Below are 16,646 nucleotides of genomic sequence, written 5' to 3' on the forward strand. Positions count from 1 at the left end.
ATCAAGTGTGTGTGTGTGTGTATGTGTGCAGGGGTCCTGGTCTTGGCCTCTTGCTCAGTGTGACAGTGTTGGACGCCTGTCGTATCTGTCCTGACAAGACCCCGCAAAAGGACAGTGGAGCCAACACGCACACACACACACACACACACACACACACACCGGAATCCTCTGGGATGGAGTGAACGCACGGTGGGACGGAGAGATAGAGGGGAAGGAGGGAGGACTTTAGAGAGAGATATAAGGCTCAGAGAGAAAGAAGGGAAGAAGGGACCGAAAGACAGACGGAAGGAGCAGCAGAGTTCAAACAAGAGGGGGGGAGAGCAAAAGATGGAGGGAGAGGAGTTTGGTTGAGAGGAGGACAGAGGAGAGGAGAGGAGGAGGGACGATGGCTCTTAATCCCTTTACAGACAGCTTTGTTGAGTGATTGACGGGCGAACGCGCCACATTCGAGGCAATGGAGGGGGCCACGAGTGTTTCAGGGATTATCCTCCTCTTCCACCCCCCCCCTCCCTACCCCGCCTCCCCCCATGACAGGGTCAAGTGGTACAGGCCGGTTGTCTTCACATTCTCTTTCACACTCTCCCACGCACACCATTTTTTGTTGTTGCTTTGTCTCCTTCTATTGTTTGGTTTTGCTTAATAATGCTTAATATGGCAGGCTAAATCCCAACACTTCGACACCCACGCACGACACTCGCAAACGTATGCAAACACACACACACAGTAGACACACAGTACACACACAGTACACACACAGTACACACACAGTACACACACAGTACACACACAGTACACACACAGTACACACACATATGTGGAATCACAAACTTACACATATCCACACATAGACCGAGGATTGTGAGAGCTTCCATACCCTGTTATCCGGGTTAAAGATCTGATTTATAAAAGGCTCTTAAACAGTAAGAAAGCCGTGAGTGAGAACTGTGGTTCCAGCTAAAGTGACAGCATGATGCGGTTAGCACCCAAGTCACATGCATGATGGGAAATTGAGTTCATTACGAAACAGAAAGGTTTGGATTCAAAGAGATACGGTTGAAATTACATTGAATTACAACACATGCGGACAAAACAGGCTTTGTCTTCACCACTATGCTCATTTAGAAGAGATGAAATGAACGCCACAGCATGTGGGATTTTACCGGCACTGGCACACACACACCTCTGAATTTTCAATGAGACAGAACTCAGCTGTGTACACACACACACACATACATGTGCACACACATAGACTGCAGTCACCCAAGCTTTGGGTTCCAGATGGAGTAGGACTAACTGGGCCCAGTGGCTTTACTGGGAGCTGTACACACACACACACACAGCCAGCCACTGGAACACAACACAAGCACCTTAAGCAGCTGTGAGCTCTGGACTACACAAACACACCGTGTCACACAACTACACACACAAACATTACTACTGAAAACCACACAACCAGTACGGTTATCTGCACTCACTCACACACCTCTCCCCCTCAGTACAGTACAACCTGACCCGGCCTCTCTGACCCACAGTCACACCACACATCCATCAACTGAAAGCATCTAAAAGGCCAGGCGCAGGAGAGAGAGAGAGGGGCGGTCGAAATGCTGGGCTTTTGTTCCCTCCCCACGACACCCTCCCTCCCTCCCTCCCTGCCTCCCTCTCTCTGACCAGCATTCTTTTGGCCCCTCTTTTCTTCGCGGAGCAGAAGAGAGCAAAGGAAGAAAGAAAAGAAAAAGAAAGAAACCACTCCATCTGTTTTCTCTCCCGTGGTTCGGGAGCTGGACCCCAGTGGAGGGAGGGAGGGAGGGAGGGGAGGTAGAGAGGTAAGAGAAGACGGGGGTTAAGAGATGAAGAATAAGACAGCGTGAGGTGGAGTGATAGAGAGAGAGAGCATGAGGATAGAGAAGAGAGCAGCAGGAGGAGGGCGGAGGAGAGGAGGAGGAGGAGAGGTAACGAGGTTCTCCCTTTGTTCCGAGGAGAGAGAGGTTTGTGCATGTGACGAGTGTGAGACTGCGTTTCTGCGTTTGTGTGTACGAGCATGCCTGCGACGTGTGTGTGTGTGTGTGGTCCTGCGTCTGTGCACACTTTTGTCTCTGTTTTCACGTGTGTGTGTGTGTGTGTGTGTGTGTGTGTGTGTGTGTGCATCTATGTAGGGAGTCGCAAAGCAGGTTCAGGTCTGTTCAGTTCACAGGAACTCCCAAATTGCTTTGACACCACTTTGATAGGCAATCACCACATCTCATCTTTTTTTTCAGAGATATTTGAATTATTTAGTGGAGAGTGGGGGTACTATAAAAAGAGAGAAGAAGAGAAAGAAAGGAGGAAGAGAGATTGGCATAAACCAGTTAAACCACCCACAAAGGATAGACACAAAGACAGAGAGGAGAAATGTACATAAAATAAACTATCGGCTGCAAACTGACAGTAAGAGACAGAGGTGGGATATGGACAAGATAGGAGAAATAAAATAAAAATGGAAGGGGGGGTGGGGGCAGAAATAGGTGAGACAAAGGTGAATAAACCAGAAGAGGTGGACTAATTTTGCAGTTGAGAGGCTAAGAATGTGTTTGTGAGAGTATAATTGTTATAAGGGACGTGTTCGGGAAAGAAAGAGAGATGGAGTTGGTGTGTGTTTTTGTGTGTGAAAGGGTGAAAGAGTGTGTGTGTGTGTGCGTGCAAGGCCTTTCAGCAAGGCACTGGGAGGGGGCTTCTTTTGTTCCTGGGGAGGAGAGGGGGAGGAGGAGCGGGGTGGTGAGGGAGGGAACTGGAGGAGGAGGGAGGGATAGCTACTGAAGGAGAGGGCTGCGCCTCTGAGGAAATTTAACCCCTCCACTTGGACTTTGTCCAGCACTGGGAGCAATAACATTTTTTCGAGTGTGTGCACTTCTATGTGTGTGTGCACACGTTATGTGTGTTAACGCTTACCACAGAAAAAGAAAGACAAAGACAGTGAGCGAGAGAAATACTGACAAAGTTAACGGAAGAGGGGAGGGGGGAGAGAGAGAAATACTGAGAAAGTGAATGGAAGAGAGGAGAGGGGAGGGGAGGGGAGAGAGAGAGAGAGCGGAGGAAGCAGGAAACAGACCCGAGCGTAGACGTCCCTCCAGGCGTACAGTGATGCGTGCAAGGCTGTCCACAGTATCAGATCATGCAGACGGCTCCATGCACAACACACCTCTCTACAACATGGTTCTGGTTAGGAGCCGTCTCCTGCCACCACACTGGCTGCTCTCTGCAGTCTCCACTGCAGAACCTCCCTCTCCCTCCATCCATCCTGTCCTGTCCTGTCCTAGACCTGTCGCTCTCAGTCTCATTACCACATGTTCTTACACAGGACTGTTGTAGGTCAGTGGTAGAACGTTCGACTGGGAATCAGAAGGCGACGGGTTCCAAACCCTGCATGTCGCTCAGGATGAAAGGCATCTGCTGAATGGATCCTCGGAGCGAGGGCCCGCACCAGGAGAAGCAGCAGACTGACAGTGACGCTTGAAAGCATCTAAGCTGGAGAGTGTTGGCTACAACCACGGCATAGAGCAGAGTTCACTAGCAGCTCAGGAGCGAGTCGTCTGAGCCTTGGATGCTATTAAGTTAGTAGTGTAGTGTTGTCTTCTGTGCTGGTGCATTGGGCTCTGGAGAGAGCAGACATGGCGTCTTCACCACTAGGTTAGCGAAGGTCAGGCTGTCTCAACAGACAGTTCTGGTTGTGGACTGATGCTAAAGCCAGATGGATAGATGAATGGAGGGGCAGAGTGATGGATGAATGGATGGGTGCGTGCCTCTCGTTCCTGCTGGGACGTACACACACACACACACGCAGGGACATCAGAGGAGATGGGCTGGGCTCGAGGAGGGGGAACCAGAGGTTCTTCTGAGACAGAGATCCCGCTAAACTGTTGTTAAGAAGACCCCCTTTTTATGGCGGCTTTGCGTGTTCGACGCTGACCCACACAAAGCTGGCATGATGCTGCCCAATGAGCGGAGGTTCGATATCATGCCGGAGTTCCAGAATCAGAGGCGTGACGTCAGTGTCGGCATGGAGCGTGTCGTGCAGCCATGCCAGCTCCACCTGTCACACAGACGTCCATTCAGCTCTGTGACCACCTCTGCTGCCGGCTTATTGCCGGCACAACAACGACCTCTGTTCCGCGTTCGTACCTTTAATGCAGAACTGTGAGGCAGTATAAGGGAGCAACATTCCCGGCTTGAACAGGCAGCGTAAAAAAGGGAAAAATGTGTGTGCGCGTGTGTGTGATTGAAGGAGATAAGGGTATTAGGGTTAGTGGGAGTGGAGAGGCGTAGTGGGTTGGATGGGGGGGTAATGGAGGAGTAATACACATCAGCGAAGGTCAGAGCAGGGAGGAGCTGAGGTCTGTGTGTGTGTGTGTGTGTGTGTGTGTGTGTGTGTGAGTAGGGGTGTTACATGGCGCTCTGGTTATGAGGAATGTGTGAGCTGCAGTGTTAATGTGAACAGGAAGCACTCAGGGTGATGATCCATGGGCCACCATCCTTAACTCCCTCTTTCCATCTCTCTCTCTCTCTCTCTCTCTCTCTCTCTCTATCTGGGGCATGTCACATCATCTACAGAGTCTGTCAGAACCTCATAACCTCCTCTTTCTCTTCATCTCCTTCCTTCCTTAACCATCTACTCCCTCTATTTTCTAATTTCCACTTCCATCTTTCAGTCATGAAACTTTTCCTCTTACATTTACGAAAACAAATCTTGTTGACCACATGGACTGCCAACCGACCGTCGTAAATAATTTGTCAGTGAAAAGACCTGACAACGTAATGCGAAGCTGTTTTGAATAGATCTCGTTTGTCCCTGGGAGGGGGGGGGGGGGGTCGGGCGGGCGGGGGAGATAAGAGGTGACATTTGTATTTCCTTTGGTATTTTACTGCTTTTCTGCATAACCGTGAGTAGTACATGCAAATGAGGACTGCACCTTGGAGCTTGGTATGCCTGAGGGGGGTGATAAAGGAGCAGGGAGACACACACACACACAAATTGTTTCCAATGTAGATCTTTTTCCCATGTGTGCATTGGTATTCACAACACACACACACACACACATCACTACTGGAGCTAAAAGGCAGCAGGGGAGACCTAGGGCTGAGCCCTTCTGATCTGAGGAGGGTGGGGGGCCCGCCAGCCCATCCACATGGTGTTTAGATCAGCAGACCAGCAGGTCACTACTCTGATCCCCCTGATCCACTGGTTAAACAAAGCCAATCAGCTCTGAGGGTGGGAGGGCAGGAGAGGGGGAGGGGTGAGGACAGGGGAGGCCAAGATGGGGGGGGGGGGGTTTGAAGGTTGACCCTACATCTCCCTCCACCACCAGCTCCTTCCCCCGAGTCCCTTCTGATCTGGGATCAGCTCACAGCACGTGGCGGACAGAGACCCCCCCATTCCTCTGGTCCGCTGGGCTCACCCGCGGGAGGGGGGATTGACCTGGACTGGACCAAATACGGCTGGGAGGGGGGGAGATGATCCTGCTTAGGGAAGGGGGTTGTGTGAACCAAGCTAATGAGGGGCCTCCCCACAGAGTAACACTGTGTGTGTGTGTGTGTGTGTGTGTGTGGTGTGTGTGGCTGGGACTGAGGGTTTAACCAATCCTCACACAGACCCTGACCCATGTGACCCAACAGACCTGTGGGTCGGATTACTGCTACCACCCTCATGAGTATGTGTGTGTGTTGGTACGAGTGTCTGTGTATTGGTATGCGTTTGCTTGTGTATTTCAGCATGTGTGTGTGTGTGTGTATCTGTGTCGTTGTGTGCTTGTCTGTGTTCGCGTCACGATGTGTGTCTTAAGACACAGCGAGTTGACTTTACACTGCATTAGTCTGTCATGGGCACAAATCCCCTTCTTCCTAATCATAATCACTTCAACAGTTAACAGATCCCAGTCAAGCAGTGACGGCGGGTCGCAACCCGAGCACTCAGTGGTCTACTGGGGATGAACGCTCGGCCCCTTGTCGTTCAACTCCACAGGCTTCACTGTCCCAGCCAATGTGTGTGTTACATGCTCACTTACACGCTGCCTGGGTGATGTATTGGGACCACACACACACACACACACACACACACACACACACACACACACACACACACACACACACACACACCGCCTACACACTTCCGCATCGGGAGGTGCGAGAGGAGTCCCCTGAGGCTAATCTTTATGTATAGTGTGTGTGTGGGATGGTCACCTGGGTATTGGTAGGGTGTGTGAGAGCAGACAGAGTGAGACACAGAGACCCCAGGCTACCGACAACGCTTGCCTGGCTGGCTCCAAGTATGTTCTGTTGGCTGGCTGGTTTCTCTCTCAGTGAGTCCCAGCCAGATTGTTCTTTCCTGCCACATCAGCTAAAGTTCCTCCTTTTCACAGCCCCTGCTGGTCTCTGCTCGTAAACACACACACACACACACACTTGATTGTGTGACGACAGCAATAAAGAGCAAAGGGGGGAAAAAGGAAGAAGCAGGCGTTGCCTGCCTGCTTACCAGGAACAGGCAGCACAGCTGCAGCCCTAACTCTGTGTCTCTCTCTGTGTCTCTCTCTGTGTCTCTCTCTCTCTCTCTCTCTCTCTCTGTGTGTCTCTCTCTCTCTCTGTGTCTCTCTCTGTCTCTCTCTGTCTCTTTCCCTCTCTCTCATCCTTTCCCGCAGCTCATGCTGCCTCCATCCCCTCTCCACGATGTCTCTCCCCACACTTAAACACACTTCTTTTCTCTTCATCCCCCTAAAAATGAACAGTAGATATTCACTAATCGTTTTGCCCGCGGATCCATGTAGGCTTAGCAGACTCCCTCACTCCTCCCTCCAGCAGAACCCCCCCTGCCTCCGTGTTCAAATCCATTATTCATAGGTAAATAAACCTGAAGGGAGATGATTTTTTGGAGGGGGGGGGGGGGGTGGTGGGTAAAACATGGTGGAACTTCACAATGCAACCCCTTCTGCCGAATGTGACTTGACATCGCACTATGCAGGCTGTGACCTACTAACACTCTTTTTCGTCTCCCCTACTCCTCCATCTCCTCCATCCTCTGTCTCCCAAGAAGATTTCCAGCAATTTGGGGGGAATCTTCTTTCCCTTCATGTTTTTGTACTTTGAGACACTTAGCCTAGTTAACCAGGCTTTTTATCTGGTGCCCAATTAGCGTCTGATTAATGAATTATTGAGAAACGGGAGAGGGATTAAACATTAATGTGCATGTGAGAGGGAATAGTTGTAGTACAAGTCACCATGAGCGAACAGAGAGAGAGAGAAAGAAAGCGAGAGAGGGAGGAGACACCCGCACCGTTTAAAATAATCTACATCCATTTACCAGAGTAAGGAGGAGGGAGGGGGAGATAGGGAGAGTAGTGTAGATTTGGCTGTCGAAAACGAGAGAGATGAACCCAACCCTAACCCCACGCATCATAATCTCCCGTGTTCATAACACCAGTGCAGGGCTGGCATACTCACCTCACCATAAGCTGAAATCACAAACCTGCCACTAAGACACTTGTGTGGATACACATCTCTGTGTTATGCGTGAGTGTGTGTGTGTGTGTGTTGATCTGCCCTCCTTCACCAGGGAGACCCAGCCTAATCCAGCCGGTGTGTGTGGTATGGGTGCAGGGCTGGATCCTTCATTAGGCCGGCGTGTGAGCTGCTAGCAGACACTGCTGAGATAAGGAGGACAGATGTCTCCTCAGGGACTTCTCCAAGGTGATCGTTCTGCTCTGATTCCCGCTTCCTTAAAGCATAACATGTATTGGCACTTGTGACTTAACTGATATCGATTCACTTACTTTCCAAGTCCTCCCAGCCCCAACCTCCGCCTCCAGTCGCTCTTTTCTCTTCAGCCCTCCCCCCACAATTTTTTTATCTCTCCTACGCAGGGCGGATATTCCTCACCTACCTTTTTTCTATCTCTCTGCCTGCATCACGCTCTCGCTTACCTACCTTTCCGTCCCTCCCACTCTCTCTCCCTCCTTTCTACCTTTCCTGCTGCTGCTGTCGTTGTATAATTAGAGTCTGAACGCGACACATGTTTCTAATTTGCCACGTCTGGTCACTGCTGAGGAAGGGGAGTCGGGGAAGGGGGGGGGGGTGACAGAGCGAGACAGAGACAAGGACAGATGGAGAGTGACAGGAGAAGAGAGGGAGAAGTGTGAGAGATGGAGACAGGGGTTTAAAAATAGGAAGAATTGCGAAAGAGACAAGGGGACTGGAGTACGGAGGGGTTGTGTGTGGAGGGAAAGGAGAGCCGTGAAGGGGAGGAAAAAACGACAGAGTTAAGTGTAAGGAAGAATGAAGGAGGAATATTGCCTGAGGAGAGAGGCGAAGGAGGGAGAGGGAGAGGAGGAGAGCAACACCTGCAGGTGGACACCTTCAACTTCAAAGCAGTAAAGTGAATGGAGGTCCAAAGGTTAACCGCTTGCCAGTACATGTGCTACATTGCCTAAATGTGAACCATGCATGAAGTCCTGCCTTGATTGATTTTCTCTGCTTTTGCTTACTTTTCGACTCATTTCAACAGAACAAACCAAATATATCGTGTGTGGCCCAGGGGACGAGATAAGAACGAGTCGTTGTCACAGTGCTAACACTGAATAACTGAGTACAACGATTGGCAGTGGACTTCAACTGGAGTAAAATTCGTTTCAGCAATGAATTAACATTGTGAAACTTTATAGCCTAATCTTTATTTTGGGCGTGCGTAGGATTGTGCACGCAGTGCGTTAGTTACCACGGGTACCTCGATTTTGTATCCCACCGAAAAACTCAATTAAATTGGGATAGCCTACACAATAACACGATTTACACGTTAGGCCACTTGCCGGCTAGTCCACTGTAGAGCCTGTATAGGCTACTGGTCACGCTAGAAGAAACCAGCCTTCCGTGTCCAGTGACCCCCTCCCGTCGGATGAATAGGCCTACACCATGCAGCCAATGACAAAAGTGCTCATTAAAGCAGCTTCTGCATAGTTTTAACTACCATGACAGACTCATGCAGAATTAGATCTCGCTGTAGCATCTGCCGTGGGGCGGCCCTGAGAGGAGGCTAGACCAATCTACCACATGGGCGCATTAAAAACCTATTCGTCTTTAACGGAGCCTTTGGCATTACTAATAGCCTCGCGTAACCTACATACCGTTCCGGCCTAGCCAGCCTGACCGGGCCCCGCCACCATCAACCATCACAACACACCTCACCGCTGCCGGGTGTCAATTCAGACGCACGGAAATTGTCGGAGGTGTGAGGAAAGTGGTCGCGGTCGTTAAGAGACTAGGGCTGAGAGGTGTTTAAAATGACATTTCCTCAATTAAAGCGCGAGGCACCATTCCGATGAGAAAAAAACTGCAAATGACTGCACTCATTTCAATTACAAATAACTACTTTCAAAATAGTCAGCCACCTCAAAAAACATAAAACATTGGATTTAGGCTATTGTCATTTATCTGACACTTTATGTCTGGGCTATTATTACAAATCTGTCTGTAGTATGCCCGATACGTGCAGGCAGGTTGAATGGATTTGCAGCTACGGCTACTGCTGTGGTGTGTAGTCATGGTGTAGGCCTAACGTGTTACTAATCACAAGGCAACAACTTGATGCATGTGAATAAAATCGATCGAAAACAGCCAAATAACTAAATTAAAACATCTGGTTGACGTGTCACTTCGCAATTCTATATAGATTTCCTGTTGAGTGTTCATGTGCAATAGGCATATATATATATATATATATATATATATATTTTTTTTTTAAGTCTGGCATGTGTCTAAAGAACTTGTTCTTTGCAAAGTCGCAGGCCTAAAATCTACAACACGCATAATAGAGCTTGGCATTTATTAGTCTGAACCACATAAAATTCTCTCAACTTCTTCAGCTTCGGTGAAGTCGACCATGAGATGGATCTGAGTCCACAAACGAGACTTGCGCGGTCCCCGACTCCAAACTCCCTTTTATCTCTCACCCATGAAGAAATTATTTGTCCATTATCACTCGCAAGCTGCGTGACAAACATTAATTACGGGTTAGATAATCTTACCTTTGGTTCAAGGAATTCCAGTAGATAGGCTCCATGTTAGTGGCCGAGCTTCCCAGTAAATCCACTAAGAATATCAGCAGAACTCCCAATACATTTCGACCGCTTCGACACGCCATTTCAACTCCGAAACCCCGAATATTCACTCCCATTAAAATAAATGGGATGTTTTTCTATGCGGCTATAAAAGGAGGACTTTCCAAACAAAGAATACAGCCCGGTTCTTGGCTATAAATGAGCCAGTCAATGCGAGGAAATATAGCGTGCCTTGGGCAACCGCATGGATATCAGCTGAAAATAGATGACAAAATTACGCTGAACTGTTGCAGAGAAAGTTGCTGTGTCCGTGGCCAGTGATGGATCTGTCCGAATCGAAAATCTTTTCAGCGTGTCTGCAAGAGAAATACTACGACAATCCCATGACTTTCTTGTTATTTTGTCGTTAGTCTCTGTTTTCTCTCCTGGAGGTGACGATTACTGGGTCGTAACTCCTCGTGCACAAAAGAACTCCCCGTTGAAATCGATTTTTCTCCGGATTTAATAGTCGCCGCGGAGCTATTTCTGGTGCGTGTTGGTGTGCGCTAATTGTCTTTTCCCAAACACTGTTCCCTTGTTCGCTGTGTAGAATCTGTATGCTTTCTCTCCCATTACCCTTGTCTTTTACTGATTAATCTCCAATGTGGGCAAATGAAAAATCAATATATAGTTATCAAAACGGTCAAGACCGTGTGAGCGCTACGATTTGGTGTTTAAAATGGATGAGCTCCCGTATGCTCCATCCTCACAAGGACATGTTGGTGATCGTTTGATTTGTCATTGCGCGGTCCCCTACTCCGAAATCTGCCCTTATTCGTTTATCTTTAATACTGTAAATCCGCAATCCTTTTTGTCTTGATTTAACGGAATCGACAAGAGAAAAACAGAATCAAGGAGGCGAATTGGTAAGTCCAGAAAGTCAAGTGAAACTGAACAAAACCCAAGGATTGAAATTGAAGAGTTAAAGCATCTCCACAATAGCAGACTCAACTACAATCTCACGAGACAAATTAAATTCAAACTAAATGTAAAATAATAAATATTGGCTTCACATATGTCCTTTTACTGATAAAACGCATGCCTGCCTCAATTGGCAAATCATCCAGAATCTTGATAGCTTGCCTCTCCGGCATTCGTTATCTCCCCGTCTCACTAGTTCAAAATCCCTCTCCTTTGACTTGCCTAATGCTTGCAGCACACTGACAGACCGACTGCTTGTTTGAGAAAGGGGGAGGGAAAAGGGGAGGCGAGTAACGCGAATGAAAAAATCCCCATCTTCCGAGCGGCAGGCGCACCAACGGAGCGAAATTCTCTTTCAGGTTTTTCTGGGCGGTAGCGGATTGTTCCAGCCCTCCCTCGATCTACATATCACCCCCACCTTCTCATCGGCCGACAGACTACGGAGTTTCGGGACACTGGGACTATACGTGCAGGAGAAACTTGGTCTCCCGGATTCCTATCGGTGTCTTTGGCCTCTCTTTCCAATCGGCGACCAGATCCCACTCTCCCTCATGTTTGTCAATCACTCCCGTGGGCTCCTATGTGGAAGGGTTCGAGCGCCCCCAATGCTTTTACTGTGGAAATAGTCGACTTTTCCATGATATGGAATACATAAATGTGTGTTTTTTTTACATCTATTTGTAAGACTCCCCCAGACACGTTTTGTTAAAACAATTTATTTAGAACGCAGTATCAATGTAGTCTTATTTGGTCAAGAAAGTAAGATCAGGTTGCTTCCCACCCAGACTGTCCAGTATTATAACTTCAGATTGTAAGGGAAGTCTAGTTTAAACTGTGGCTTCCAGTAGTGGCAGTTCAAAGTGCTGTTCCATTTGATGCAGTCCAGAAGAATCTAGGTGACTAGCCTGTTGATGACCACACGCACTGCTGTTTACACAAAGACCCCAGTTGCCAAGAACACACACTTCTAACACACATTTCTAAGCGGGCGAGCATGCACGCACACAGACACACACCACCAGGAAAGTGGACCGATTCTCAAAGAAGGGACAAAATGTGACCTGACTGAGAACTATGGACCAAATCTTTGCCTATACTGCCACCCTGTGGTCAAACATAACATGAGAACCCTAAACCCTAAAATGTAATTTATCCATCATAGCATAAAAAATATCAGATTCACCTTTATTGGGCAAGTAAATTCAGTTACACCAGACACACTTCTCATGAAACCAGGAAGCACTGCATGAACCCTTCAATAGTAAAGGGACGGCCCTAACATGACCTTAACAACACAGACACTCATATCCCTTGTGTACACGTTCAGATCAAGACCAATCTTAACCACCTTAGCCGTCAGGTTTCATCTCAGGTGGTAGGGTGTCACCAGTGGTGATGACATCATCAGTCTGCACCCCGGTCTCGGTGTACCCAGGCTCTCGGCCTAGCCGTCGCAGTCTCAGCAGGTAGTCAGAGTGGAGGGACGAGTCGGTCAGGTCCACAAACTGTCTGTAGCTGCACTGCACCTTCTGAGGGAGCAGAGGGGGGGAGCGACCCAGAGGGAGGGGGGAGAAATAGAGAGGGAGGGAGGGGGGAGAGAGATGGAGAGGGAGGGGGGAGAAATAGAGAGGGAAGGAGGGGGAGAGAGATGGAGAGGGAGGGGAGAGAGGGAGCACACAGGGTGAGAGAGGAGATGGGGTAGAGGGTGGGAAGAGAAAGAGATGGAGAACAAAAAGGAGAGAGAGGTAAATGTTATGAAAAGAGAAAAACAGTTGGAGGATGAGTAGGTTTGTTGTAGAGGAGGACCTGCTGTGTGTGTGTGTGTGAGTGGTGTGAGACAGAATGACAGAGGATGTCTGCGGTTCACATTTGTCTTTTGCGTTTAGGTGTGTGTGTGTGTGTGTGTGTGGTGAATGGCTCAGTTTAGTCCTCCTCATTTATTCATGATGACCTCATTAAGTGTGCTGACCTTAAACTCACACTCATACCGCATCCTCTCCCTCGTGACTGTGGCTAGACTCTCCTCCAGCTGCCCTATCCTGTCACACACACAAAGTCATATAGTTGTGCATACAAAAAGGAGCAGAGTATTGTGGTGGAGAGCTATAAAAGAGACATGATTCCGTGTGTGAGTGTGTTCCTCTTGCCGGCTTTGCATGTGAGAGAGTTCCATGGCATGTTTGTCCTGCAGGCTCAATCGGTCTTTCTGTGCCTCTTTCTCACACTGCTGGCGCACGCACTCCTCAGTCTCTCGAACGCTCTTCCTCATAGCCTCCTGAGAGAGAGAGAGAGACAGAGACAGAGACAGAGAGAGAGAGAGAGAGAGAGAGAGAGAGAGAGACAGAGACAGAGACAGAGACAGACAGAGACAGACAGAGAGAGACAGAGAGAGAAAGAAAGAGAAAGAAAGAGAAAAGAGAGAGAGAGAGAGAGAGAGAGAAAGAAAGAGAAAGAAAGAGAAAAAGAGAGAGAGAGAGAGAGAGAGAGAAAGACAGAGAGAGAGACAGAGAGAGAGAGAAAGAGAGAGAGAAAGAGAGAGAGAGAGAGAGAGAGAGACGGACATAGATTGTAATGGGGGAGTGTTGGAGAGTGGGGGGAAAATGAGAGAAAGTGGGAAAGATGGAGAGAGAGAAGTAGGACCTGTCAGCAATGTGTGGCGTGGAACATCTTGCTGACCCTGCAGCTGTAAACCGATGACGCCATCTCTTTTTTCTCTCGTATACACAAGACACACCTACCTTTGCTCTGGCATCCATCGCTTCAATTTCTCTCCGTCTCTCTCGCTCCGCCTCCGTCCTCATCTCCGCCCTCAGTCGCCCTCGGGTCTTTTCCAGGGTCAGTCTCATCTCCCTCTCCAGCTCAGCCCGCGACCCGGCCCAGCGCTCTTCAAAGCGGGCCTGCTGCTCCACCCGCTCCCCCTGCTTCTGCTCGGCCTCCAGCCTCTCTCTGGCCCGCAGCGCCGCTTTGAAGCGTGCCTGCAGGCGCTGCGTAGGGTGAGGAGCGAGGGGCGTGTGAGGAGAGAGAAGGAGATGGAGGGAGAGGCGGGAGGAAGGGGAAAGCGTGGAGGGGCAGAGAGAGGAACAGAAGGATGGAGCGAGAGAGAGAAAGAGAGAGATGAAGGGAAGACTGAAAGTGGCCAAAGCTGGCTCCTATCTGTGTGACTGGGCTGCGGAGCCCCGGGGCTGCTGGGAGTGTGTAATGTTAGCTGCCTGGCTTCTGGTACCTGTCCCCCGTGTACAATTATAGAGGCAATTACACCCGCAGTGGCGCTAAACTGCTACCCATACATCCAATCTTCGAGGCGCTACGCTAGCACTTCAATAGGCCGCGTTCATCACGGCTAGCTAGCTTCGCCAATGGGAATACGACGAGTGTGTATGGTAGAGTGGCCCTACATGTTCTATATGTATGGGAGCTGATAGAGCGGATGCTAGCAATTGGAAGCTGTCGCTGTGAATGATTGCGGCGGCTGGTGACAGTTTCGCTGTGGAAGGCGTGGGACGCGGTGATAGGCTGCGTCTGCAGTGTGTGTACAGTGCGTGTACAGTGTGTGTGTGTGTTAATCGCGGTCGGCGGAGCACGGAGAGGCTCCGCACATCTGGAGGCAAGCAAGGAGATGAGATCAGACTGCTGATGATCTGAATGAAACTGTTCCTTGTGTGTGTGTGTGTGTATGTGTCAGAGAGAGAGAGCGAGTGAGTGTGTGTGAGAGAGCGAGAAAGAGTGTGTGTGAGAGAGAGAGACAGAGAGAGAGACAGAGAGAGGAGAGAGAGAGAGAGAGCGAGCGAGAGAGGCTGAGTGTGTTTCACACTGGGAAGGCTTGAGGTGCCAGTTCCCCACACTTCTAAAGTAAGCAAGCGAAACTGTTCCTGTCAATCAACGCTGAAGCTTTTAGAAGAGAAATTGGAGCAGATCTACAGGAATGTAGCCTGGAGTTGGTGAGAAGGTGAAGGATAGGCCAAGCGTGGTAGGCAAATTCCATTTGATGCTATATGAATATTTATATCTTCTCTGTTGTATGCCTTTGTAGTGTGTGTGTGTGTCAGTGTGTGTGTGTGTGGTTGATACTGTACCTCTTCCTGCAGTCTCAGAGCCTCCTCTCTCTCCTCCTCCGCCCTCCTCAGAAACACCTCCATCCAGACGTCCTCCTCCAGGGTGTCCCCCACCTCACCCTGCTCCGCGTGGGGGGCAGGAGCAGGCAGCCTTGGGGCCTGTCTGGAGCTTGTGGAGGACTGAGAACGATACTTCTCCCCCAGATCTATTGGAGCCAGCACAGACAAGGTCGATGACCACACGCAAGAACCACGTCGTCGGAATAAGCCTGCACACAGACTACATCCCCCAGAAGCACCAGCGTTGGCCTGACGTACACGGCACTCTCTGGAGGAAAAATAACTTGTGTGACATTGATGACACCCTTTTAGAAGGAGAACAAAATTGGTCCAATCTCTATGCCCTAAAAGCTGGTTCCTTTTAGAAAAATTCAAGACGAGGGTTTATCCAAAAGGTTTACATCTTCATCCTTTCAGCCTGCAGGGGAGTGTGTGTTTCAAATATGTGTGTCTCCAGTCTGCAGTCACTCAGAAGATCAAGCAGGGAATGAGACACAGTACTACAGTGCTGGCCCTTTTCACAGAGCACTGACACATTTGAATAATTGTTTTTAAATGTGTTCTTGGGTAACGTGAAAATGCCATTATTGGCTCGTTAGTCTATGAATGGAGAGCCTCTGGCTAGCACCACAAAGTGTGTGTGTGTACTCTGTGTGTGTGTGTGTGTGTGTGTTAAATACAGAATATGGAGGGCTTCTCAAAATCCTTGAAACATTGAAGAATGTCCCACAACTGCACTCAAACCAGACAAACACTGCCAGAAGAGGAGCCCGAAAAAAAAAGAGCAAGAGAGCAATTTTCCCCTCTTCAATTTCAACTCGTTTACACTCTGCAGAAAGTACTAGTCTAAAAACAGGGAGGGGAAGAGAAGTGTGGAGAGAGAGAGAGCGTGAGAGAGAGCATTGCGAGGTCTCACCCAGGATGTGTGTGTGCAGGGCTCTCTGAGTGGACAGGGTGGTGTGGCTCAGCATCCTCTCCAGTGCCTCCATCTTGGACATGGCTCCTGTGAAGGACCCTGCACCAGGACACCTGAACACCCTCTGGAACAGCGGTGGCAACCTCCCCTGCCCTCCTCGACGTCACTCCCCAGCGGATCTGTGACTTCCAATGACACATCTGTGAGTAGTCCCCTAAGGCTGTCACCCCCCCCCCCCCCTCCCATGCCTCTGTTCCTGCAGCAACAGGCAATAAGACTCCCTGCTATGGACAACGCAGCGCTAGCTGTTGACGCCACAACAGAATGGACAACGTATCCAGTTCAACCCACAGATCTTCATCTGCCTCCATCCCCTCTGGAGAGACAAGCACTGCTGTCACAGCTCACACTTTCAGTTCAGCACCGACACCCACCCACCCACCCTCCCTCCCTCCCTCCCTCCCTCCCTCCCTCCCTCCCTCCCTCCCTCCCTCCCTCCCTCCCTCCCTCCCTCCCTCCCTCCCTCCCTCCCTCCCCTCCTCAAGCAGTATAACAGTCTCTCACTCACTCGTTCTCTCT

General features: G+C 49.6%; 2 protein-coding genes across 2 annotated transcripts in view; both read right to left on the bottom strand.

Annotated features, from left to right (window-relative positions):
* LOC146222024 (ephrin-B3-like) overlaps positions 1-11,240 on the bottom strand; it is a 50,363-nt gene extending 39,123 nt beyond the window's left edge. The window contains exon 1 of the mRNA XM_084691569.1: positions 10,047-11,240. Within this exon, the coding sequence (XP_084547695.1) occupies positions 10,047-10,195 (149 nt within the window). The 5' untranslated portion in view covers positions 10,196-11,240. The remainder of the gene's footprint in view (positions 1-10,046) is intronic.
* Positions 11,241-11,739: 499 nt separating this feature from the next.
* LOC146222025 (uncharacterized) lies at positions 11,740-16,274 on the bottom strand. Its single transcript, XM_084691667.1, has 6 exons — positions 16,068-16,274; positions 15,113-15,297; positions 13,778-14,023; positions 13,187-13,314; positions 13,009-13,078; positions 11,740-12,568 (listed from the first exon to the last, which is right to left on the bottom strand). Exons 1-6 carry the CDS (start codon positions 16,147-16,149, stop codon positions 12,389-12,391), a joined length of 891 nt encoding a protein of 296 aa, XP_084547793.1. The 5' UTR covers positions 16,150-16,274; the 3' UTR covers positions 11,740-12,388.
* Positions 16,275-16,646: the final 372 nt, after the last annotated feature.

The sequence above is a fragment of the Hypomesus nipponensis genome, chromosome 25 (genome assembly GCF_054491055.1).
Source record: "Hypomesus nipponensis isolate SF chromosome 25, ASM5449105v1, whole genome shotgun sequence".
In the NCBI taxonomy this organism is placed as follows: Eukaryota; Metazoa; Chordata; class Actinopteri; order Osmeriformes; family Osmeridae; genus Hypomesus; species Hypomesus nipponensis.

What these genes read in the sequence shown, in the direction of transcription:
- LOC146222025 (XM_084691667.1), bottom strand. Translation starts at nt 16,149, where the DNA reads ATGTCCAAGATGGAGGCACTGGAGAGGATGCTGAGCCACACCACCCTG. An exon ending in CTCTGAGACTGCAGGAAGAG is followed by an intron (nt 14,024 to 15,112) that starts GTACAGTATCAA and finishes CACCCTACGCAG; the next exon opens with CGCCTGCAGGCACGCTTCAA. An exon ending in CTCTCTCACATGCAAAGCCG is followed by an intron (nt 13,079 to 13,186) that starts GCAAGAGGAACA and finishes TGTGTGTGACAG; the next exon opens with GATAGGGCAGCTGGAGGAGA.